This window comes from Globicephala melas, chromosome 3 (assembly GCF_963455315.2).
Source record: "Globicephala melas chromosome 3, mGloMel1.2, whole genome shotgun sequence".
NCBI classification, from domain to species: Eukaryota; Metazoa; Chordata; class Mammalia; order Artiodactyla; family Delphinidae; genus Globicephala; species Globicephala melas.
This window is the reverse complement of record NC_083316.1, coordinates 62,452,461-62,479,408: the sequence shown is the minus strand read 5'-3', so window position 1 is coordinate 62,479,408 and position 26,948 is coordinate 62,452,461. Positions and strand designations below refer to the sequence as shown.

The 26,948-nt window shown below is 40.1% G+C and overlaps 1 protein-coding gene across 1 annotated transcript in view; it reads right to left on the bottom strand.

Moving 5' to 3' along the window:
* JMY (junction mediating and regulatory protein, p53 cofactor) overlaps positions 1–24,294 on the bottom strand; it is a 78,695-nt gene extending 54,401 nt beyond the window's left edge. The window contains exon 1 of the mRNA XM_030846541.2: positions 22,721–24,294. Coding sequence (XP_030702401.1) covers positions 22,721–23,761 — 1,041 coding nt within the window. The 5' untranslated portion in view covers positions 23,762–24,294. The remainder of the gene's footprint in view (positions 1–22,720) is intronic.
* Positions 24,295–26,948: the final 2,654 nt, after the last annotated feature.

Below are 26,948 nucleotides of genomic sequence, written 5' to 3'. Positions count from 1 at the left end.
TCTGATTTGTTTCCGGTTATATGTTTATCTTAGTTTAGTAGTTACAGCTTATTATCATTGGTAGATTTGTTTACTGATTTGGTTGCTCTCTTCCTTTTTTAATTTATATATATATATATATATATATATATAAAACTTTCTTTTTTCTTTTTGTGAGTGTGTATGTGTATGCTTCTTCGTGTGATTTTCTCTGTACAGCTTTGCTTTTCCCATTTGTCCTAGGGTTCTGACTGTCCATTGTTTCTTTTTAGTATAGTTTTTAGGGCTTGTTATCATCGGTGGATTTGTTATTTGGTTTAGCTGCTCTCTTCCTTTCTTTTCTTTTTTCTATTACTTTTTTTAAAATAATTTTTTCTATTTTAATGACTTTATTTAGTTAATTAAATTTCATTCTTTCTTTTTTTGTCTCCCTTTTCTTCTGAGCCGTGTGGCTGACAGGGTCTTGGTGCTCTGGCCGGGTAGCAGGCCTGAGCCTCTGAGGTGGGAGAGCCAAGTTTAAGACTATGGTCCACCAGAGACCTCCCGGCCGCACATAGTATCAAACGGCGAAAGCTCTCCCAGAGATCTCCATCTCAACGCTAAGACCCAGCTCCACTCAACGACCAGCAAGCTACAGTGCTGGACACCCTATGCCAAACAACTAGCAAGACAGGAGCACAACACCACCCATTAGCACAGAGGCTGCCTAAAATCATAACAAGTTCACAGATACCCCAAAACACACGACCGGACGAGGTCTTGCCCACCAAAAAGACAACATCCAGCCTCATCCACCAGAACACAGGCACCAGTCCCCTACACCAGGAAGTCTACACAATCCACTGAACCAACCTTTTACCCTCTGGGAGCAGACACCAAAATCAATGGGAACTACAAACCTGCAACCTGGGAAATGCAGACCCCAACAGAGTAAGTTAAGCAAAATGAGAAAACAGAAAAATACGCAGCAGATGAAGGAGCAAGGTAAAAACCCACCAGACCAAACAAATGAAGAGGAAATAGACAGTCTACCTGAAAAACAATTCAGAGTAATGACAGTAATGACCCAAAATCTTGGAAACAGAATGGAGAAAACAGAAGAAATGTTTAACAAGGGCCTAGAAGAACTAAAGAGCAAACAATGATGAACAACACAATATGAAATTAAGAATTTTCTCTAAAAGGAATCAATAGCAGAATAACTGAGCCAGGAGAACCGATAAGTGATCTGTAAGATAAAATAGTGAAAATAACTACCACAGAACAAAATAAAGAGAAAAGAATGAAAAGAATTGAGGCCAATCTCAGAGACTTCTGGGAAAACATTAAATGCACCAACATTCGAGTTATTGGGGTCCCAAAAAGAAGAAGAGAAGAAGAAAGGGACTGAGAAAATATCTGAAGAGATTATAGTTAAAAACTTCCCTAATATGGGTAAGGAAATAATCAAGTCCAAGAAGCACAGAAAGTCCCATACAGGATAAACCCAAGGAGAAACATGCCAAGACATATATTAATCAAACTATCAAAAATTAAATACAAAGAAAAATATTAAAAGCAGCAAGGGAAAAGCAATAATTAACACACAAGGGAATCCCCAAAAGGTTAACAGCTGATCTTTCAGCAGAAACTCTGCAAGCCAGAAGAGAGTGGCAGGACATGTTTAAAGTGATGAAAGGAAAAACCTACAACCAAGATTACTCTACCCAGCAAGGATCTCATTCAGATTCGATGGAGAAATTAAAACCTTTACAGATAAGCAAAAGCTAAGAGAATTCAGCACCACCAACCCAGCTCCACAACAAATGCTAAAGGAACTTCTCTAGGCAGGAAACACAAGAGAAGGAAAAGACTTACAATAACAACCCCAAAACAATTAAGAAAATGGTAATAGAAACATGCATACCTATAATTAAATGTAAATGGTTTAAATGCCCCAACCAAAAGACACAGACTGGCTGACTGGAAACAAAAACAAGACCCATACGTATGCTGTCTACAACAGACCCACTTCAGACCTAAGGACCCATACAGACTGAAAGTGAGGGGATGGAAAAAGATATTCCATGCAAATGAAAATCAAAAGAAAGCTGGAGTAGCAATTCTCTTATCAGACAAAATAGACTTTAAAGACTATTACAAGAGACAAAGGAGGACACTACATAACAATCAAAGGATCAATCCAAGAAATATAAGAATTGTAAATATTTATGCACCCAACATACGAGCACCTCGATACATAAGACAAACGCTAACAGCCATAAAAGGGGAAATCGACAGTAACACAATAATAGTAGGGGACTTCAACACCCCACTTTCACCAATGGACAGATCATCCAAAATGAAAATAAATAAGGCAACACAAGCTTTAAATGATACATTAAACAAGATGGACTTAATTGATATTTATAGGTCATTCTGTTCAAAAACAGCATATTACACTTTCCTCTCAACTGCTCATGGAACATTCTCGAGGATAGATCATATCTTGGGTCACAAATCAAGCCTTGGTAAATTTGAGAAACGTGAAACCGTGTCGAGTATCTTTTCCGACCAAAACGCTATGAGACTAGGTATCAATTACAGGAAAAAATCTGTAAAAAATACAAACACATGGAGGCTAAACAATACACTACTTAATAACCAAGAGATCACTGAGAAAATCAAAAAATTCCTAGAAAGAAATGACAATGAAAACACGAGGACCCAAAACCTATGGGACGCAGCAAAAGCAGTTCTAAGAGGGAAGTTTATAGCAATACAATCCTACCTCAACAAACAAGAAACATCTCAAATAAACAACCTAACCTTACACCTAAAGCAATTAGAGAAAGAAGAACCAAAAAAAAAAAACCCCAAAGTTAGCAGAAGGAAAGAAATCATAAAGATGAGATCAGAAATAAATGAAAAAGAAATGAAGGAAACGATAGCAAAGATCAATAAAACTAAAAGCTGGTTCTTTGAGAAGATAAACAAAATTGATAAACCATTAGCCAGACTCATCAAGACAAAAAGGGAGAAGACTCAAATCAATAGAAATGAAAAAGAAGAAATAACAACTGACACTGCAGAAATACAAAGGATCATGAGAGATTACTACAAGTAACTCTGTGCCAATAAAAAGGACAACCTGGAAGAAATGGACAAATTCTTAGAAATGCACAACCTTCTGAGACTGAACCAGGAAGAAATAGAAAATATAAACAGACCAATCACAAGCACTGAAATTGAAACTGTCATTAAATATCTTCCAACAAACAAAAGCCCAGGACCAGATGGCTTCACAGGAGAATTCTAGCATTTAGAGAAGAGCTAACAGCTATCCTTCTCAAAACTCTTCCAAAGTATAGCAGAGGGAAGAACACTCCCAAACTCATCCTACAAGGCCACCATCACCCTGATACCAAAACCAGACAAAGATGTCACAAAAAAAGAAAACTACAGGCTAATGTCACTGATGAACATAGATGCAAAAATCCTCAACAAAATACTAGCAAACAGAATCCAACATCACATTAAAAGGATCATACATCATGATCAAGTGGGGTTTATTCCAGGAATGCAATGATTCTTCAATATATGCAAATCAATCAATGTGATACACCATATTAACAAATTGAAGGAGAAAAACCATACGATCATCTCAATAGATGCAGAAAAAGCTTTTGACGAAATTCAACACCCATTTATGATAAAAACCCTCCAGAAAGTAGACATAGAGGGAACTTACCTCAACATAAAAAAGGCCATATATGACAAGCCTAGAGTCAACATCGTTCTCAGTGGTGAAAAACTGAAACCATCAGGAACAAGACAAGGTTGCCCATTCTCACCACTATTATTCAACATAGTTCTGGAAGTTTTAGCCACAGCAATCAGAGAAGAAAAAGAAATAAAAGGAATCCAAATCAGAAAGAAGAAGTAAAACTGTCACTGTTCGCGGATGACATGATACCATACGTAGAGAATCCTAAAGATGCTACCAGAAAACTACTAGAGCTAATCAATGCATTTGGTAAAGTAGCAGGATACAAAATTAATGCACAGAACTCTCTTGCATTCTTATACACTAATGATGAAAAATCTGAAAGAGAAATTAAGGAAACACTCCCATTTACCATTGCAACAAAAAGAATTTTAAAAATCTAGGAATAAACCTACGTAAGGAGACAAAAGACCTGTATGGAGAAAACTATAAGACACTAATGAAAGAAATTAAAGATGATACAAACAGATGGAGAGATATACCGTGTTCCTGGGTTGGAAGAATCAACATTGTGAAAATGACTCTACTACCCAAAGCAATCTACAGATTCAATGCAGTGCCTATCAAATGACCAATGGCATTTTTCACAGAACTAGAACAAAAAAATTCACAATTGTATGGAAACACAATAGACCCCGAATAGCCAAAGCAATCTTGGGAAAGAAAAATGGAGCTGGAGGAATCAGGCTCCCTGACTTTAGACTATACTACAAAGTGACAGTAATCAAGACAGTATGGTACTGGAACAAAACCAGAAATATAGATCAGTGGAACAGGATAGAAAGCCCAGAGATAAACTCACACACATATGGTCACCTTATCTTTGATAAAGGAGGCAAGAATATATAATGGAGAAAAGACAGCATCTTCCAATAGGTGGTGTGGGAAAACTGGACAGTTACATGCAAAAGAATGAAATTAGAACACTTTCTAACACCATACACAAAAATAAACTCAAAATCGATTAAAGACCTAAATGTAAGGCCAGATACTATAAAACTCTTAGAGGAAAACATAAGCAGAACACTCTATGACATAAATCACAGCAAGACCCTTTTTGACCCACCTCCTAGAGAAATGGAAATAAAAACAAAAATAAACAAATGGGACCTAATGAAACTTCAAAGCTTTTGCACAGTTAACCATAAACAAGACGAAAAGACAACCCTCAGAATGGGAGAAAATATTTGCAAATGAAGCAACTGACAAAGGATTAATCTCCAAAATATACAAGCAACTCATGCAGCTCAATATCAAAAAGACAAACAACCCAATCCAAATGGGCAGAAGACCTAAATAGACATTTCTCCAAAGAAGATATACAGATTGCTAACAAACACATGAAAGGATGCTCAACAACATTAATCATTAGAGAAATGCAAATCAAAACTACAATGAGGTATCGCCTCACACCAAGTCAGAATGGTCATCATCAAAAAATCTACAAACAATAAATGCTGGAGAGGGTGTGGAGAAAAGGGAACCCTCTTGCACTGTTGCTGGGAATATAAATTGATACAGCCACTATGGAGAACAGCATGGAGGTTCCTCAAAAAACTATAAATAGAACTACCATACAACCTAGCAATCCCCCTACTGGGCATATACCCTGAGAAAACCATAATTCAAAAAGAGTCATGTACCAAAGTGTTCATTGCAGCTCTATTTACAATAGCCAGGACATGAAAGCAACCTAAGTGTCCATCATTGGATGAATGGATAAAGAAGATGTGGCACATATATACAATGGAATATTACTCAGCCATAGAAAGAAACGAAATTGGGTCATTTGTAGCAAGGTGGATGGACCTGGAGACTGTCATACAGAGTGAAGTAAGTCAGAAAGAGAAAAACAAATACCATATGCTAACACATATATATGGAATCTAAAAAAAAAAGGTTCTGAAGAACCTAGGGGCAGGACAGGAATAAAGACGCAGACATAGAGAATGGACATGAGGACACGGGTGGGGAGAGGGTAAGCTGGGACAAAGTGAGAGGGTGGCATGGACATATATACACTACCAAATGTAAAATAGACAGCTAGTGGGAAGCAGCCACATATTACAGGGCAATCAGCTCGGTGCTTTGTGTCCACCTGGAGGTGTGGGATAGGGAGGGTGGGAGCGAGATGTAAGAGGGAGGATATATGGGGATGTATGTATATGTATAGCTGATTCACTTTGTTATAGCAGTGAATAGCAGAAACTAACACACCATTGTAAAGCAATTATTCTCCAATAAAGATGTTAAAAAAATAAAGTTTACATGGAAAAATAAGAGAATAAAATAGCAAAAAGATAATTTTTTTTTTGGCTGTGCTGTTAGGCATGTGGGATCTCAGTTCTCCAACCAGGGATCGAACCCGTGCCCCCTGCATTGGAAGCATGGAGTCTTAACCACTGTACCACCAGGGAAGTTCCCCCCGCCCCACAATTTTTTTATAAAGAGTAATTGTGGAGAAAGGCAATGGCCTACCAGGTAGCATAAATATTTAATATAAGCACCAAGTACAATGAAGTAGTAAAGAGTTCAGATATATGAAAGTTTACTGCACAATAAGCATGAATCATTCAAGAAATGTTTGTGATAATTGTCAGTCAGGAATAAAAAAAAGTCGGATTCCCACCTTATTCCTTACACCAAAATAAATTACAGCAGTGTCAACAATTTAAATGCAAAGAACAAAATCATCTGGCTACAGACAAAAAAACGAAATCAAGAAACAAATAACAATGGGAAAAATATTTGCAATATAGACAATTTCCAAGATCAAAACAAACTAAACAACAAATAGGTAAAAAATGGAATGAATGAGTTCACAGAAATTACTCCTGAACAAATGAAGACTCATTCATACCTCAAAATAAATCACAAACTGAAACTTTTCATGGATAAGATCAAAAGGTTTTGAAAATACAGTCTTGTGTTTAAAAGGATACAGAAACAAACAGCAACCTCCTCCTTTTGTTTGAAAAAGTGTAAATTGATACATCCTCTACAGAAAGCAATTTCAACAAAATGCATATTTCTCTTTGACCCAGCAATTCCTCTTACAGAACTTTATCCTGTAGATATACATGCACATGTGGGAAAAGATATGCTATTTCAACAGCAAAAGATCAGGAAAAACCTATATACCAAACCAAATCGATTCAATGGAGCATTATCTAGCAACTGGAAGAAATAGTGTTTATTGAGGGAAAAAAAACCCAAGATATATATAACATGCTACCATTTGAGTTGCTTAAAGGCAGAAAATAGGACATATATATACTCTATGTCTTTGTACATGTAACTGAATCTGCAAGACACACAAGAAACTTATGGGTGACTGCCTCTGAGGTGCCTCTGAAGAGATGAGGAGATGGGGGAAGGAGCTGGGTTTACATTCCACTTTTCAATCATGATCTATCAAGTAAATACACTCTTTTTTTAAAAGGAAAGTCTTATACTCTATTTCTTCTTCACTTTCCCACCCCAAAAGTATCCTGGCTTACACATCAAAAAAGGAAAATTAAATTATCCCCTTTGCCACAATATCCAAAACTACACATATAACTTTTACTAAAGTATGAGAAATATGAAAATGATACACACTTCTCTTCCTTTGCTCACCTAATTATTCATAAGTAGCTAAGTCATGTGTTGTCATCTATTTTAAGCTACAATTGAAAAGGAGGATTATGAAAGTAATAGCAGTTGTGTGAATAATCAATTTCTAATCACGACACTCTTCTCAAGTCCCAGAAATCAGTTCTAACTTGTGGCAAAGGTGCTCACCTCCACCATGGCTTAACACCAAGGCTGCAGCACGTCAGAAATAAAATAACCAGATTAAGGAAGAACAGGACAAGAAAATGGGGGGGTGGGGGTGAGGTGAGTGTATAATAGCAGCAAAACAATGGTAATCTTTACAATGAATCATGAATTTTTTTTTTTTGGCCACGCCTTGCAGCTTGTGGGATCTTAGTCCCCCAGAGATCGAACCCGAACCCTCAGCAGTGAAAGCACGGAGTCCTAGCCACTGGACCTCCAGGGAATTCCCTAAACTATCTTTTTATAGTATTAATAAAGGCAATAATTCTCTCCTTGCAAGAAAATGTGCATTCACAGAAGCCCTTTATTTTTTATTCCACTTGAAAATGGAACATTTACGTTGATTTTCTACCGAGTCCTAGGAATAGCAAAACTGTTAAAAGAATAAGAAAAAACCCAACATGGTAGCAACGTCCCTCAATAATAAATTTCCCCGAGCCATTTACAAGCACTCAAATGACAGGATTCATCAGTAAGACAATCCTCAAATACTAAGCTTCTTTGAGCTCTTCTTACAGAGACACTAAAGTAAATATAACGCAACAAACAGTTTAGATACTATTTTGTACCAACACAAAAACATCAAGTCACTATATGCTTGTTAATTAAATCATAATAGGACTCTACACAGACATGCAACCACAAGAAAGAAAATCAGTTATTCTATTCAAATATTAACATTTATTTATTTCCCAAATGCCTTTGATCAACAGAGCAGTACTTCTGCAAAGCTATTATGAACCAACTAAACTTAATACTCCTGCAGAGAAGCTCAAGGCATCTCACCTAACACTGCTAATTTATTAATTTGTCTTCTTTGCTATAAAGTTTCATGTTTTTCTAACATTCGATTACCTAAAAACCAATTATAGCTTCAACTCGCAATCTATTTTAATCTAAGGATCCGAAAATAATCTTAAAGGAAATGTATTTTAAAATGTCAAAAGATGCAATTTACTAAGCATTACACTGTTTAGTCTAAACCATTTCCTATAAACTCAGATAAAAGAATTCAACTGTAAAATATAATCACAACCTGTTATAGTAACGTATTTAATTTTCTATTTTGCTAACTAAAGCTGACTAAATCCAGGGACTAAATAAACTGAACTGTGGCTATCTGCAGGTTATGAACTGTGAAATGTAAAAGGTGCTATAAATAATACACACAAAAAAGCGTACAAAGAAATTGGAAAGAGAGGCAGCTTGCTTAGGATTAAGGATGTTTGGGATGTACAGTGAAGGCCTGAATTTAAAATGGAGAAAATGCTGTTTGCTAATTTGAGAAGATTCATTGATGGACACAAACGGAGTCAGAACGCAGATGTATCTGAGAATACAACATGCCTGCAAAGGATGATTTCAGAAGGGCTCAACTGCACCCAATACAATATAGAGATGCTCACTACAGGATGCAGAGGAAAGGAGGACAGGCGGGAACAGGGGCTGAAAGTAAAGAGCTGAATTATTTGTTTCCAAATCTGACACATCTCTAATGCAATTTTAGAAAGTTATTTTGCTCTACCGATTCACTTAAAAGAAATGAAGCAGAATTATATAAAGCATTAATTAAATATATTAGCCTAATAAGTAGAACACTTCTCCCTTACCCTTCTTTCCAGCTTTCCTAATGGACACTTTTTTGCCTCCCCTGATCTAACCTGATAAAAACTAAGCTTTTAACCTACACTGATTTTTGAAACAAAGCTCTGCTTATTGCAAAATTTCTCTAGGGCAAGGACCCACAACTTTCATCAGGTTGTTAAAGGAGATAGTGACAACAGCTTTTAAATAATTTCTTTCAAGACTCCCCTAACCCTAACCACTGCAACAGAGAAAGAACAAAACTACCTTGTGCCATTTACTCCCTTCCCTAATCCTATTCAACTTGGCTTCTAACCCAGTGAAAAGTTACAAATACAGGAGGGAAAAAGAGCACCTCCTGTGCTTAACTGTGGAGTCCCCATCCTGTACCGTGCCAATCAGAGTTAGTTCTAGAGTCCTCTTTCTGACTTCAGGATTGTAGGACTGCCACTATCCTTGAAGATCCTAGAATAATTTCTGAAGTCCTAGGTATAAAATTTAGAAGCTAAACTCTCTCCTGAGCAGAGTTTCATAACTTTCTTCCTACTTTAATGTGTCAATCCCCAAAGAGCGCCTCATTTTTTTCCCCTTAATTAATAAGATGTTTAGGGACTTCCCCGGTGGTCCAGTGATTAAAGACTCTGTGCTTCCACTGCACAGGGTGTGGGTTCGATCCCTGGTCTGGGAACTAAGATTCCACATGCCTCGAGGTACAGCCAGGAAAAAAGAAAAAAAAAAAAGATGTTTAGGACTTCCCTGGTGGTGCAGTGGTTAAGAATCCGCCTGCCAATGCAGCAGACATGGATTTGATCCCTGGTCCAGGAAGATCCCACATGCCACAGAGCAAGTAAGCCTGTGCACCACAACTACTGAGCCCATGCTCCGCAACTGACACCCCCCATGAGCTCTAGGGGCCTGCGAGCCACAACTACTGAAGCCCTCGCACCTAGAACCCGTGCTCCGCAGCAAGAGAAGCCAACGCGATGAGAAGCCCGTGCACCACAACGAAGAGTAGCCCCTGCTCGCTGCAACTAGAGAAAGCCGGTGCGCAGCAACAAAGACCCAACACAGCCAAAAAAAAAAGATGTTTAAGAAGCAACATAAAAATCTACAAATAATATCATCATTAATTATTAAGACATGCAAACAATCATCTGTTTGTGGAAAAGGGTGACTCAAGACTAGCAATGAGGTTCTCAGATGGGAGAGGCCTATACCAGCAATGAAATTGGATCTGTGGCCCTAGGAACTGCCCTTAGGTCTAGGTGACTTGTTTCCCCAACTGTCAAGTAAGGACCAATGCCACACACATTTTCCACATTCACAAAGTACTGCTCAATTCTGTTCTTGTTTGAATCATTTTTGTTATTTCTATGTTAATCACTGATTGTCAACAACTGTTAATGCTGAAATCCAATTTTACAAAGTGTAAGGGCTACTGACAGTAATGGCCCATTCTGATATTTTAAAAATTGGTTTTCAGGGCTTCCCTGGTGGCACAGTGGTTGAGAGTCTGCCTGCCGATGCAGGGGGCATGGGTTCGTGCCCCGGTCCGGGAAGAACCCACATGCCGCGGAGCGGCTGGGCCCGTGAGCCATGGCCACTGAGCCTGCGCGTCCGGAGCCTGTGCTCCGCAACGGGAGAGGCCACAGCAGTGAGAGGCCCACGTACTGCAAAAAAAAATAAAAAATAAATAAAAATTGGTTTTCAGATTCTTCACTTCATAGGTGAGTGGCAAATTTGACTTCATTTTACTCCTGGGGAGGAGACACCTTTAATTAAAATGTTAGGTACATGTGGGTTTCCCTGGTGGCGCAGTGGTTGAGAGTCCACCTGCCGATGCAGGGGACACGGGTTCGTGCCCCGGTCCAGGAAGATCCCACATGCCGCGGAGCGGCTGGGCCCGTGAGCCATGGCCGCTGAGCCTGCGCGTCCGGAGCCTGTGCTCCGCAACAGGAGAGGCCACAACAGTGAGAGGCCCGCTTACCGCCAAAAAAAAAAAAAAATGTTAGGTACATGTATACATGTCATACACAGAAACCACCTTTATAACATATCAAAAAACATCTACCGAGCACCTGCTGTGTACAGAAACACTGGGGAATTCAGGCATTAGAAAAAACTAACAACAAACCCCATCTCTGTCTCCTGGTTAAATGCATTTTAAAGGGTAGAAGGGGTCCATAAGGAGAAAAACCAGGGCAGCAGTTATGCATGATATGAACCGTATGTAACATAAGGCCTCTCTGATCTCCGAATTTCTGACAGCAAGTCCTCTGGTTTCTGACAGTGGTCAGAAATGACTTTCTTCAGGAAGGGCACCTGACCTGGCCCTGGAAAGAAGGGTGGAACTTAGACAAAAGAATGACAACATGGGTGGGGTGCGTGTCCTATACAATGGAGCATGGTGTACAGTGAGCTCAGTGAATAATGGGTAAAAGAGCTTGACTAGAATAATGAAAGGTTCACGTAGAGCAGAGAGATAAGAGACTGGCAAGCTAACCAAAATATGCGTGACTCTGAATGTCAGGAATTTGGAATCTGTTCACAGGACAATGGTAAGCAATGGAGGAGTTTGGTTTGGTGTGTGTATGTTACAGCTAAAGAGTTGGGTATGAAGATGTGCAAAGTAATGCTTTAAAATAGTTTGGGGAACTTCCGTGGTGGTCCAGTGGTTAAGACTTTGCCATCCAATGCAGGGGGTGCAGGTTCGATCCCTGGTCGGGGAGCTAGTATCCCACATGCCGCAGGGCCAAAAAACCAAAACATAAAACAGAAGCAACATTGTAACAAATTCAATAAAGACTTTAAAAATGGTCCACATCATAAAATAGTTTGGGAGCAAGGTATACAAAGGCTACAATGCAAGGAAGACACTGAAGGGAAGCTAAGGATGAAATAGTGAGATGAAATAGTCCATACATCCAAACTATTCAAACTATTGAATAGTTTCAATATTTTCATCCTTGAAATAGTCCAAGGATGAAACAGTGAGATTAAACTAAAGTGGGTGTAGGAGCAACATGAGAAAGCAGTAACCAATGCATGAATGACTCCATAGTTCTTCAGTTCTAAAATTCATATTTAACATTTCTGAATCAGTATGCATTTACTAATCAGTATGTACATATAACACAGTGATGTAGGTATAACTATTATGCCATTTTACAAAGAACCAGAGGCAAAGAACCAGAACTTGCCTAAAGTTAGGTAGCTGGTGAAAGACAGAAGTGAATCCTCCACAGCTTAACTCAAGCTCTTAACCACTACCTTATTTGTCCCTACTCATAACCAGTCTATCATCTTTCCCTTACGTGAATGATACCAATCTTCTGGGTCTAGGAAGACTGAAAATACGATGAAATATATATACAATGGAATAATACTCAGCCATTTTAAAAAAATGAAATTTTGCCATCTGAACAACATGGATGGACCTGGAGGGTATTATGCTTAGTAAAACAACTCAGCAAAGACAAATACGGTATGATATCACATATATATGGAGTCTAAAAAATAAAACAAAGGAATGAACATAACAAAAAAAAAGAAACAGACTCAGAGATATAGAGAACAAACTAGTGGTTACCAGTGGGGAGAGGGCAAGGGGGATGGGAAATAGAGGTAAGGGGATTAAAAGGGACAAAGTATTATGTATAAAGTAAATAAGCTACAAGGATATGCTGTACAGCAAAGGGAACATAGCTAATATTTTACAGTAAATTTTTGTTTTATATATAAATTTATTTATTTATTTTTGGCTGCATTGGGTCTTCGTTGCTGTGCGCGGGCTTTCTCTAGTTGTAGTGAGCGGGGGCTTCTCTCGTTGCAGAGCACAGGCTCTAGGTGTGCGGGCTTCAACAGTTGTGGCACACGGGCTCAGTAGTTGTGGCTTGCAGGCTCTAGAGCACAGGCTCAGTAGTTGTGGCACACGGGCTTAGTTGCTCCATGGTCTGTGGGATCTTCTCAGACCAGGGATCGAACCTATGTCCCCTGCACTGGCAGGCGGATTCTTAACCACTGTGCTACCAGGAAAGTCCTACAGCAACTTTAGATGGAGTATAATCTACAAAAATTTTGAATCACTATGTTGTACACCTGAAACTAATATAATATTGAAAATCAATTATAACTCAATAAAAATAAATAAGTTTTTTTTCTTTCAAGTTTTAGGTCTCATAGCACTTCACATATAGAGTAAAACCTGCTCAAGAGCCAACTCCAAGGCCCTCCAGGGAGCCAGAGACCTTTTAACACACTGTTTACAAAAATCAAGCACCCTGACAGGCTTCACTGTGAGCTGGCACATAATTTCCTTTTACCAAAATAATGCATGTTCAGCTATTGCTGAAGTTAATTCTTGTCCCTTTCTCTCTTAATCCTCCATTTCTTTTTTTTTTTAATTTTATATTGGAGTATGGTTGATTAACAATGTTGTGTTAGTTTCGGGTGTACAGCAAAGTGATTCAGTTATACATATAGTACATGTATCTATTCTTTCAAATTCTTTTTCCATTTAGGTTATTACAGAGTATTGAGCAGAGTTCCCTGTGCTATACAGTAGATCTTTGTTGGTTATCTATATTAAATACAGCAGTGTGTACATGTCAATCCCAAACTCCCTTTCTCTAACCCTACTTGGCATAACCTTTCATTTTCATTTGGCAACCCCAATACCCAAACTCACATCACCTAATATAAAAGGGAAAAAAAAGGAGGCAGGATTTCCAACTGAAAATATATCAAGAGAGTTAACATCCTTAACTGCCTTCCTCCTCTGCCTAGCCAGAAAAGTAAGATAATTATTTAGTATAGTTATGAGGGGAAGGGGAGTATAATATTATGAGGGGAAGGGGAGTATAATATTAACTATTCAAAGTTATGTACCAATTGTTTGAAATGGGAATAAACAGCATGAGAAACGAGGTAGATTTCAGGTCTTACCTTAAAATACACAAAATTCCCTATTTCTACTGTGGGGGGAAAAAGTATCAGGAAATGTTTAGAGGAGAAAATAAATTTTCTTGAAAGTAAGCTATTATCACACCATCTAAACCAACTCACCCTTAGCTAGCTTAATATAGAACAGAAATTACAACAGATATTTAAACATCAGTGTAATATTTATTCTTCCTGTGGTTACAGGAAAATTATTTTTATGAGTCTGTATAAGAAAGACATATGCATTCTGTCTCACATTAGAGTTTTATGTATCATACATGCACAAATTTAAATTCACCTCCTCTGGGATTACAATGTTCTCCAATGACAGACAACATGGTTGGTTACAGTATATGAACATAATCAAGGTTTTCCAAAAACAGTCATCAGCCAAACACTGTTAATGTTTCTGTCCAATGATGAGACATTAACCATGTACTTCAATTTGACAAAGGCCCAAAAAAAGTCATCAGCCAGACACTGTTAATGTTTCTGTCCAATGATGAGACATTAACCATGTATTTCAATTTGACAAAGGCTAAGTTTATCAGTTAGCCTTATTCCCTTTCTACAGGGGTGAAGATAGTCTAGTGGTTAAGAAAACCAGCTGGAATCAGGCATGGATTTGAATCTGGTTCTCTTACACAGATATGTTATCTTAGGCAAGTTTATCTAATCGCTTTGAACCTGTTTCCTCTATTGTAAAATCCCTACCTGTTAGGTTGATATGAAGATTAATATTAATAAGAGTTAACATTTATCAAGTGTTTATTGAGTAAATGGCACTGTTCTAAGTACCTTACATAAATGCTACTTTTAAATCACTCTATGAGGCAGCAGTATTATTCTCCTCACTTTACACATGAGGAAGCTAAGGCACTGAGAGAATTAGGTGGGCCCAAATACATAAAGCTATTAAGTGGAGGAGCAGGGCTCAAACTCACTTGAACCCTACCTCTTAACTCCTATCAACATGCTAACTTAATGTATCAATATTTAAATACGTCTGCACAGTGCTTGATCCACAGGAAGCATTCAATAAAAATTAGTTATTGTGATCATTAAAAACTAGAGCCTCAGGACTTTCCTGGTCGCACAGTGGTTGAGAATCTGCCTGCCAACGCAGGGGACACAGGTTCGAGCCCTGGTCCGGGAAGATCCCACATGCTGCAGAGCAACCAAGACCGTGTGCCACAACTACTGACCCTGCGTGCTCAACTACTGAGCACATGTGCTGCAACTACTGAAGCCCACCCGCCTAGAGCCCGTGCTCCACAACGAGAAGCCACCAGAATGAGAAGCCCATAGAGGGCAACGAAGAGTAGCCCCTGCTCGCCGCAACAAGAGAAAGCCCGTGCACAGCAACGAAAACCCAACGCAGCCAAACAAATACATTAACTAATGAATCAATTAAAAAAAAAACAACAAAAAAAACCTAGAGCCTCACATACGTCTCTACATATTGGTTGCCCCAGTTATTACCCTGTTAAGAGTCAGTAAAGACGGGACAGACTCAGATAGCAAGGTGAAGAGGAAGAATGGCTTTCAGAAATAATTTTAGTAATTAAACGGTTTTGTAAGTGTAACTTCAGCAAGTTATCAAAAAATAATGGGAAAGCAGTTTTAACAATAAAGTCCATAGGGAAAAGCACACACACACAAAAAACCCTCAAGTAATGATAATGAACAAAGTGAGGACTAGAAAACAAGTAAAAAAAAAACAGGCAGAAACACCACTCCTGCCTGCTTCAGTGCCCTCGTGTACTCAAAAATGAATCAGAGCTTTTTCAAAGCCTGAAGAAACTCTAGCAACATTAGAAGTGCTATGTCTTAGACAGTCACCTTACTGCAGAGGGACCCAAACCTGGATACAAGCACATAAAACAAGTGGCTCAGGTCCCAACAGTTGCCACACTGTGTTTGTAAACTGCCCTGGATCCTTATGGAAAAGAAGACTGTAATTTCATTCTGCAAACATGAAATTAACGCCCACAGAGGGTAAGTGACAGCATAAGGTCAAGCAACTAGTATCACAACTAGGACAAAAACACAGATTTTCTTGAGCCATGTTCAATAAATTTTCTTTCCACTAAGCATTAATTAAGATAGTGTAGTGAGACATTTCTTAAAAAGTACCCTACCTCAACTAATTGTTAGCAGCAGGATGACTTGGTAACCAATTTTAATTAAAATTTTTTTCCTGAAGAAAATGATCATTCTTGTTTATCACTGTATTCTCCCTGTGCCTATATTACTTCATTGCACTAATAACATTTGTTGAATAAACTAAGCCCCAAGCCATCACCCTCACTGTAACCTTAGAAGTTACAATAAAGCCCCAAATCATTAAATGAACTTCATTTATCCTTAAGACCACTCTCTATAAAATGTCTAGCTTACAAGGCCTATTTTTATTTCATAGCCTATTATACAAAACCTTCACTATAATCTGAAAAGTCTATTATATGCAATTATAACTATATAAAATTTAAAATTCAAGGACCAGCATAAGGGCAATTCCCCACACTTAAGAAAACAACTCAAAAATTTCTAGCTTTTTGCTGAATGAATCCTTCTCTGCTCCTATGCAGTTTTAGTAACTTAACTCTGTGTTAAGGCTACTTGGTATTAACAGTCCCCTACAAGAAGCTTGAAAAGCCAAATGAACTTCACCACCTCTATCAAAAAACAAACAGCACCAAGAACTATTGTTCAGTCTTCACTGCCTATGTCTCTTACTCATACAACTTAATTTTTCTCCTATGACAACTAAGGAAACTGGGTAGATTCAGAGGGAGCAGATCCTGGCCTATTAATGAGTAGTAAAAAGAGCCACAGGGAAATTTCCCATTACAAAAATATAAGCACACATACATCTAACCATCAATGGAAAGCCACCCTGTGCTTTCAAGTACCACTTCCAACAATATTCTACAATCAATAAAAGGCCAAATAAAGCAGCAATGGAGAACAGTGAGACTAAAGTTACATGTTAAGATTTTGGGAATGAAGATTGCTAATTCAACCACAACAACTGTTATGTCTGACAAACCAAACCTCCCACTCACCTTCTCCCTTCAACACATACACACACACACACACACACACACACACACACACACACACACGCAAGATAGTACTCACATTACGAAAGTATTTGTCCAAGTTGGTCTTGTTTTAGCAAGGAGGAAACATGTCTGTGAAGTATCTGGTGGGCCAGGAATCATGTGATGTTAAATGGCAAGCAGAGAAACCACCACATAAATTATTTACCAGGAAAGCTGCCATCCTGCCACCAGCCTCCATGTTTCTGTTTTACAGAAACACTAACTGAGAAACATATATTCAACTTTTTTTCTACACCTACCTTTTTTTTTTTCAGTAATATGACAAATGGCCAAAAGTTCATTGGGACATAGGATTGAAGAAAGAGATAAATATCTAAGTCATTATTTTAACAGTTTCCAGCTGTTAAAACAACGTTGTTGTCTTTCATCACAACTGTTGTCTTTCATCACAACTTTCAAGAATCCCACAAAATTCATTTAGCTTCATTATTCCTTAACTGTTTTACAGTAAAAGAGCAGTTTGCACCATGTTCATGGAAATATCCAGGCAGAACAGCTCTGTCCTCTGCAACTAAGTACATTATGTCCTTCCTGAGACTGCTTCTACTATTTATACCTAATCATGGGTTGTGGCTCACTGGCCCAAAGACCAGCATCCTAGGACTCCTAAACAACTGTCATTTCTCTAATGTATACACAGATCTTCCTTGACTTACGCTGGGGTTACTGCCCGATAAACCCATCATAAGTTTAAAGTATTGTAAATCAGAACTGCATTTAATACACCTAACCCACTGAACATTATAGCTGAGGCTAGCCTACCTTAAATATGCTCAGAACACTCACATTAGCCTACACTTGGGTAAAAATCATCTAACAAAAGCTTATTTTATAATAAAGTGTTAAATATCTCATGTAATTGATTGAATACTGTACTGAAAGTGAAAACAGAAAGGTTGTATGGGCACAGAACGGTTCTTTACCCTACTGACCCTGTGGCTGACTGGGAGCTGCAGCGTGCTGCCCAGTGTTACAAGAGTAAGGTACCCAGGAAAAGATCAAAATTTGAAATACGGTTCCTACTGAATGCGTATCACTTTCATATCATCTTAAAACTGAACCACCTTAAGTCGGGGACTGTCTGTAGTTGGGGCTTCAGCAGTGCTCTGGAGTTTTATAGCTAATCTTAGTTTTCCAGGAAAATTAGTAAAGTCATAATTGGGAAGAGGGGTGATAAGTAAACAATCTTCATAGAGCTCCTTGCTCCTTCTCTTAAACAACTCAAGTCAGCAGTTGTTTATAGTCATTTTAAAATACAAAGGAAAACAGTGATTGGGCACTCTTGTCTAACATAAACCCATCCTTGCACCCCAGGCAACCTACTTCTAAAACACAACGTGTGGACTATGCCCTACACTATGCCTATCATGATTAATTTGAAGTAAAACGAACAAGTTACCTTAATTTAAAAGTTCATTATTTCCCTGCCTAGATTTTAAATTACTGATGCCACCGTCCCATTCTCAGGTGCGGAGACTGACATCCTTTCTAATGTCATCAGGGAAACAAGGCATGTGTAGAAAAGGCCTATGTCTGGATTAGGACAAATCAAGTTTGAATCTCTGAGTTTCGTCACTGCTCAGCAGTTTAAAATTGGCCAAATCTCAACTTCTGCTTCAGTAAAATATGTATAAAATGCCACTTGTCTCAGAAGATAGAGTGGAGGATGAAAGGGGATAGGTAATGTGAAGCGCCCCAATACCTAAGTAGTGCCAATATTTACACTGCCTTGAAGCAACACTTTCTGGAAGCCTCCTTTATAAGTGCCAAACACATTTTAGGTACTTTTTCATGTCTTAAGTTTTCGGAAATGCTTTAAGCATTTTCCCCATTTCTCTGTTTTAAAGAGGTTAAATAACTAAACAGGTCACAGAAGTGATGAGTACTAATTCAAGCCCAGGTTTTCCTGACTCCAAACAGAGTACGCTCTGTCTACTGTGTGCCTTACATGGCTGCTTTTGAAAACACATGCTTCTCTCAGTGGTTTCAACTGGAAAAGTTAGAATTGAGCAGTTTTGTAAACATCATAAATTCCAAAGTGAACAATGATTTTTAGATTTTAATCAAGCCTACCGTCATGGTTAAGGTTTACTATCTAAAGGACCACAATCATTTCAATAGTGGTCCTTATACTGAAACCATTATTTACAAAATCCACGTCATCAAAGGTAAACCATGGTATGGCTTGTGATATGATACTCAGCTTTAACCAACAACCAAGGCTACTGCTGAAACCATTCCAAGAGGCCTTGGTGGCACTCGATTCATTCAGGGATTTAGTGCTTGCTATATAAATAGCACTACTTACAGTAAATCCTTGTAAAAGTCCAAGACAAGCCTACCATGTAATAAATTTCACATTTCATTTGCACTCAAGATTAAAGCCCTAAGTAGTACACAATCTACAATTCTTATGTCATAAAAATAATTTCATTAATATTGTATAAATTGTACCACCTCACAAACTAGTCAACTGACCAAATTTGTAAACCATTAATAAAAACTTCTGGCAGAAAACTTAAGGTTTAATTCTTCAATACTCCACAAGACACATATAGGACTACTTCTTATAACCCCATATTAAATCATAAATATATTCCAAAAATTAAATTCCAATAGAGGTTATGTCCTAAGCTTACAAAGCAGATAATTTATAATTGTGGTTTTAAGGCTCTTTTTGAAGAACACCTTTAAGCCTTTCCCTCCAAAACTGTGACTATGCCTATGCATATACAGACACCTATGCATTCTACTTAAGGTACTCCATTAAAGTCCATCTATAGCTCCTCTCAATTTATAGGAAATTCACCAACCCCAGATAACAACTCCTTATTTAGGAAGTTATGTACAGTATTTACAGTTTTAAGAGATTTTTCTCCTTGTTTTTAAACAGTATGGTCCTTGAGGAATTTACATTTATCAGCTCAAAATTTTTATTTACTCACAACTTTACATTAAAATGACACTTCTAAATCTTTTAAATTCCTGCAACACTAAAAAACAACAACAACAACAAAAACTGGTGTCCTTTGTCCACTATTATTAAGAGTGCTCACAAGATGTGTGGCCCTGAACTAGGGGTGGCAAAGAAGAGAATTCCATGATACTGTCAAGGCTGGTGACCTTGAGAAGTTTACAGTCTCGTTGTACAGTCTGTTCTATTAAAAAAAAAAACCCTCCTTCCACAATTTACTGACCATTTTGCACAAATAGGTGTGGTCTCTAAACTGAAACCTTTAAATGGATAGGAAAAGGAAGACTGTAGAAAAAAGAACCGGAAAACAGATTCAGAGAAATTGAAGGAAAAACATGACCAAAGGATCAAATTTTCCAGCAACACATACCTAAGAATATGTTTGATTTACCACATATACCTAGTTTTTAAAAACCTATAACCAATTCCACAAGAATTGTGGAACTGGGAAATTAAAAAAAAAAAAAAGATTCAGACATAATTACTAACTCAATAGAATTGATAAAATGACACAACTTATACAACGATTTTACCAAAAAAAATGGTACTGCGAACTATTAAGACAGCAAAAAATTTAAGCAGATGGGGAAGGAAACAATATATGGCAGTTATGCCATACACTCCCACTGTCACACCCATGGCAGACATCACTAATTAATCATGCAATCCTTTCCCCCTACTGAGCTTAATTTCTTCCAAAATAACCTTCCAGTAGAAATCAGGGTGGGCATTATAACTGAACCTATTTGTTGTCCTTGATAGCTATTTTTTAAATACTGTTCAACTAAGCGAAGAACCAAAAATTTATGTATTTAATGTTCAATGAACAGACTTCATTTAGAGTTTTTCCCAAAACAAAATACTCTTTAAAAGTTTAAATTTTCTCTGTTGAAGAGAATAAAACATTATGGTCAATATAACCTTAATTAGGAAAAATACTCTTTTTCAAAAAAGTACATGAGTTCTAGAAAACTGTAATAAACTATATTTTTCAGCAGCCTTCATTTTTGACCCAGTTTGAATGAAATAACCAGAAATAATTATTTTTTCTGAGTATCAGTAAAGTTAAAAGCAGACATACCTACATCATTCAGGGATTAAAACACAGAAAGTTTTAAAAAAAGGATAATATATACCTGTAAAATGAATAACTTTGTTCTTGCAGTTTAAAAGAAATACCGGTCACTATGAAAACTCTAAAGAGAATGTGACCATTTTAAGATTTGTCACTTCCTTCCAGAAAGGATTTAAGGTAGAACACAGACTCCAGAAATGAGATGATAAAAAGGGAAATAAAAACAGATTCCTGGAACTACAGGATCATACTATGATGGGTGATGTTTAGCATAAAGTAAACTAACAGAAGTCAAAACCTGGATTCACTCTAAGTTTTAAGAGAGCACTGTGGGATAAGCAATAAAGTATTATTTCCTAAATCCTTAAGTCTAGCAAAGACTTCATAATATTCTATGAAGAAACCAGAAGGCTCCAGCTTCCCAGCACTAATAGGATTCAAGTAGTACAGAAACATAGGCAAGGCTGACAGATGACAACACAATGTCAGCAATATAAACACGATAAAAGGGGGCATTTCCCCACCCCAACTCCAACCTCAATTGATACTAATACTAAAAATAATAAATTGCTTTGAGAACGAGAGTACTTCTTTAGTAGTTTTTTCAGCAGAAGCTCATAAGGACACATGACCTCAAATTATACGTATCTTTTCCTCATCGTAGAGCTCCCTGTGTATAACCATTCAGACCTTTTCCCATTGTTTCCTGTTATTTTAAAGATTCGTTTGAAAAAGTGTTTGCACTACTTTTACTTCTCAAGTCCAAAAGCATAATAAACATTCCTGCCCAGGGCCTTTTTTCTCCCTAAAACAAGAGTGAAACATGAGCTCTCTTTAAAGACTTGCTATATTCCTAGAGTGTGTATAAAACCTTTCAAAGTCCATTTGCATCCAATTGTCAGTAGGGGCTTTTTCATTTGGACAGGCCACTCATCTGGAGGAAAATGATTTGTAAATTTGCCTAAGTTGCCAAATCACACATGGAGACAAAAAACTGACCGTTTTTGCTCCATAAGACAAACCATTTTGAATAAATGAGCATGACGCCAGGAAAGTAAGGTTAATAATCTGGGCAATTATTGCTGGAAACAACTTCAGGGACAAAGAGAAACACTCATTTAGCTTATACTTATGGGACAGCTTTCTGCTAAATGGCTTTAATCTTACTACCAGTACTTAGTAGCAAACAGAGCACTTTATAGAAGCTACGTGATAAGTGGGAGGCAGAACTCTAAAGACTTATCAAAGTTCCTTCACAAAGCAAACTAAGGAAAGCCACGGTTTTCCCCACTATTGAAAGGAATAAAGGGGGAGATAGGTCAGGAGCCATTCCTTTTCCCTTGTCTAGCTAGAAACACAAGCGCCCCAAATGCGCACAACCTAGACCGAGGCTCCAGCCTCCGGCAGTGAGGAGGAACCAAAAGCAATGAGTGGAGCCCAGACTACGTTCTTACCTCCTGGATGCGCTTCCTGGCCCGCTGAAGCACTTCTTCGTAGCCCTTCTGCCGCAGCTCGCTAAGGCTTTCGTAATACTCCTCCGGGTCATCGGTCTCGGTGAAGAGTACCTGGGAGAGGATCTTCCAGCCACAGGTGTCCAGGCCGTGACCCAGGTAAACCTGTAGCTGGTAACACAGCGTGTCTATCTCCTGCTCGGTCATCTCCGGGGCGCCCCCGAACAGCACCGTCCACATGCCCGAGGGCTCCTCGGGGAACACAGGCAGGCACGGCTCCAGCTGCGAGTTCACGGAGCACAGCTGCTGGTGCACCGCGCGCAGATCCTGGAAGGAGAAGAGCCCGGCCCAGCTGCACTCCTCGGCCGGGGACTCCAGCTCGGCGGCGGGCTGCGGCTGCTCAGCGTCCGAGAGCGCCAGCGCCGCCGGGTCCGCCTCGTCCTCCCTAACCATTTCCAGCACCTCGATCTCCTCGGTGACCGTCCCGCAGGCGCTCACTACCCGCACCGACGACACCGGCGCCTCCTTGGGCGCCAGCGGGGCTGCCGCAGTCGCAGCCCCCGCCACATCCCTGCCTCCAGATGTCCTCCGGACCGGGCTGGAGTTGGCCCGCACTAGGCTCCGGAGAGGGCTCTCCGCCCCTTTGCCGGCCGAACTCCGCAGCAGTGGGTCCCCCCGAAGGCTGCACGCGCTCCGCGGAGAGCCTCCCTCCGCCCAGGCCGGGCGCCTCCGGGACCCGGGGCTCCTGCCCAGAGTCGCGGAGGCAGTGGCCTCGGGGCGACCCTTGCCCGCCGGGCTGCCCGGCCCCCGGGTCCCGTCGGACGCGGGTGCACCAGGCTCAGCGCCCCCTCGCGCCCCTGCCTGCTCCCGGGTGCCGCTTCTCTGCCTCTGGGCCGTCCGGTTGTGGCAGGTTATGGCAAACTTGCCCTCAATCTCGTTCCAGGCTACGATGAAGACGAACTTGTGCTTCTCGCGCTCGTCGAACACATGGGGCCGCACGGCCACCCAGTCCGACTCGAGCGTCTCCTCGAGCGCGAACGACATGGTGGCTCCGGCGCCAGGCCGCGGGGAAGGCGCCGCCGGCCCTGCCCGCCCGAGGACTCACCGGCTGACTGCACCGCGCCCCCAGCTCACCCTCGCCGGGAGCCTTCAGCCATCTTAGCGCGCCGGCCGGCTCTCCCCGCTCGCTCGCCAGTCTCTTCGCACTCGCACCCACCGCGCTCCTTTGTGGTGCGGCTCGCGGGAAAGACAATACGCGTCGCAGGAGCAGGTAGTTCACATGGTCACGTGCGGCCGGATCTGTTTACAAGCCCTGCGCTGCGGCAGCGCCTCGCGCCCGCCCGGGCCGCCCCCCGAGCGAGGCCGCGGTGCTGCGTCTGCGGCGCTCCGGAGGTGAGGCGCGGGTTGCCTAGCGCCGCGCAGGCGGGTAGGTGGTCGGGACCGGCGGCTTGTGAGCCTCCGCCGCTCGCCCGGGCCGATCTCCCCGCCCCTCCTCTTCTTCCCGACCCACTGGAGCCGGCGTGACGGAGGGACGCGTCTCCTAAACTCTGCGCCTCAGTATCGCCACAATGTTGCCATTCGGCTGCTGACGTCGCGGCTCCACGAGGGACGTAAACACGGGCACGTGCCGCACGCTGGTGACGCGGCGGCGGAGGCGCGCACACCCCGCTCGCGCGCGTCGGCCCCGCCTCTCTGCGTCTCCCGCCCCCGCCTGCTCGCGGCCGCGCGCCTGAGTCTTCTCTTCCTCCGACTGAGCCTCCTACTCCGGCGCTCTGGAGCTGGTGATCCGCACGCAGAGAGAGGCAGGTGTACCCTGCGGGACAGGTGGCCTCCGAACCCAGGAAAAGAAGAACGAATGTGGAGGAGCTGAGAATTTTTGAACTCCAGTCATTCAAAGGGACTCTCAGGTGTAAATTTTCCTCCAGTCACCCAGAGGGGTAACTCCTATATTCAGAAAGTAGTCCGTAACGTTATGTGAACTATGTGCTAAACTTTATTGGGATCCCCTAGACTATTGGGTTCTCTCCTAGCACCCTTGCGATACAGTTTAAGATATGAAAGGAAGGTGTCTGAAGACAACTCAGTAGAACTCCAAAATAAAATTAAATTAAATGAAAATTCAGTCATGTCCCAATAGTATGAATGTTTACATCTCAGTTCATCAGTGTTTTATTGCTTCAGGATTCATCATTGTGTGCTGTTCTGTGAACCTCGTTGTGAGATCACTGACTTGAGCCTTTTGAAATAGTATTCAATTATAAGTTACCAGAAAGCACATACCAAAAAAAAAAAAAATCATGTAGATCTGAAGAATTCTGTTCATACTGAACTATGACGAAACACATTCTTAAAATTGCCTAGTGGATCTTATAATCTAGTTTATATTATTGGCATTCTTTTTTTCCTGCTAGTATCCAATTCATATTGCAGGTATTCTGCATTCACAGTAAAGTACAATGGGAATTGTTACTTTTATCCATATTTCTAAAATATATGCAAGACCATTTGGATTAACCTGGCATTGTTAGCCATACTTACTTCAGTATTGTCCTGACATCTGAATAAACAGCCAAAAGCTTTATTTCTGTCACTCAGCTGGACATTTTAGACCTGTAGATCTGCTCTGACCAAAAAAAAAAAAAAAAATGGGGGCACTTTGGGCAGGGCAGGATGAGCAAAAAGGGAAAAGGACTGGTTTTTAAACCTTTTTACAGTTCTTTATGTGAACTATAAATTTTCAAAGCTTGTAACTGAACTTGTGGCAACTCTCAAATGCAAATCAGAAATAACACCTTTTGAAAGGCAGGAAGAAAGAGAGAAAAGCCATTGCAAATCTTTATCACCAGCTAAGCAAACAATAGCACATCATAGAAAAATTTCCTCTTTTCTGTGGAAAAGTTACTACTAACAGTTTTTCTGTTAAAAAGTGATGAGATAATTATAGTTCTCTTCTTATAATACATTATAGATAAGTATAAATGCTAAGAATGAATGCCAAAAGAATATGTTTATGGGAAGTATTTTTATTTACAGGTATATTAAAATTGCAATATTTATCCACAACATTATGTCTTATCACAATAGTGCTAGAGAAAAATTGTTTGTGGTCACACAGGTGTTAAGTATTTTCGCCCAGTACTCTAGCAACTGTGTTTTGTCAAAAAAGTTGTTTCAATGTTTCTGGTCTCCTCTATTCTCCTCTATTCTCCTCTATCTTAGTAACTGTTATCCTAGAAATAAGAAAAAAAAAAAACTGAAATTCCCATGGCAGGTGACTGTAGTGCTTTACAATTCTTTATTTAGGGCTATATCTGATTGTCAAGCAAGATCTCTTGAGTGTATAAATACTACCTGGGAATAAGTAAAGCTACAGAAATCTACATTTTGACCTTGTTCCATAACCCCAGGAGCCTGGGTTGTGATTCTCCCACTGGGACTTGCTAAAAACTTCACACCATATCTTTTACTACTACTGCCATCTCGAATACCACAGGGTGTGCTGGGATTTTTGTTCTAAGCGGCAGGGTTGCTTGTTCTGCAGTGAGGACCTACTGCAGAGCCATTCTCTCCTTAGAGCCATACTCAAAGCTGGCACCTTCCACATTGCCTGATATATGAGCTGGAGCAGTTTTCCTAGGTGTGGAATGTGTTGCATCCAAAGCCCAAGGAGGCTTAACAGTCATTGTGCTTCCTTCATTCTGGTAGTGGCTGCATCATGCACCAATCTGTCCTTTACTTTGAAGGGAATGTCCTGACACACACCTGACCGTAGGATGTGCAGAAACTTTACAGAGTTGGCAAGTGCCTGAATTTTTGTAGAATTTGTCTCCCTCCCTCTGGAGTGCATATGTCTCCAGCATGCCAGCACCCTCTTACTCATCCTGCCAGATCAACATGATGTCATCAGTGTAATGTATCAATATGATATTCTGTGATATGTCCAGGTGGTCCAGATGTCTTCAGGCTAAATTATGGCAGATGGTGGGAGAGTTAACATGGCCCTGGAGCAAAGTGTTTCTGATCTTCTTTCCTGATTGGGATAGAAAAGTACACATTTGCCAAATCAATGGCTGCATATTGAGTACCAGAGACCATATTATCTGCTGTAGCAAAGAAACTACATCTGGCTGGGCAGCTGTGATCAGGACTATTTCTTGGTTGAGCAAGTCTTTAGAATCCATCTGGATTCTGCAAAGACCAGACCAGCATATTAAACAGAGCTATTCTAGGG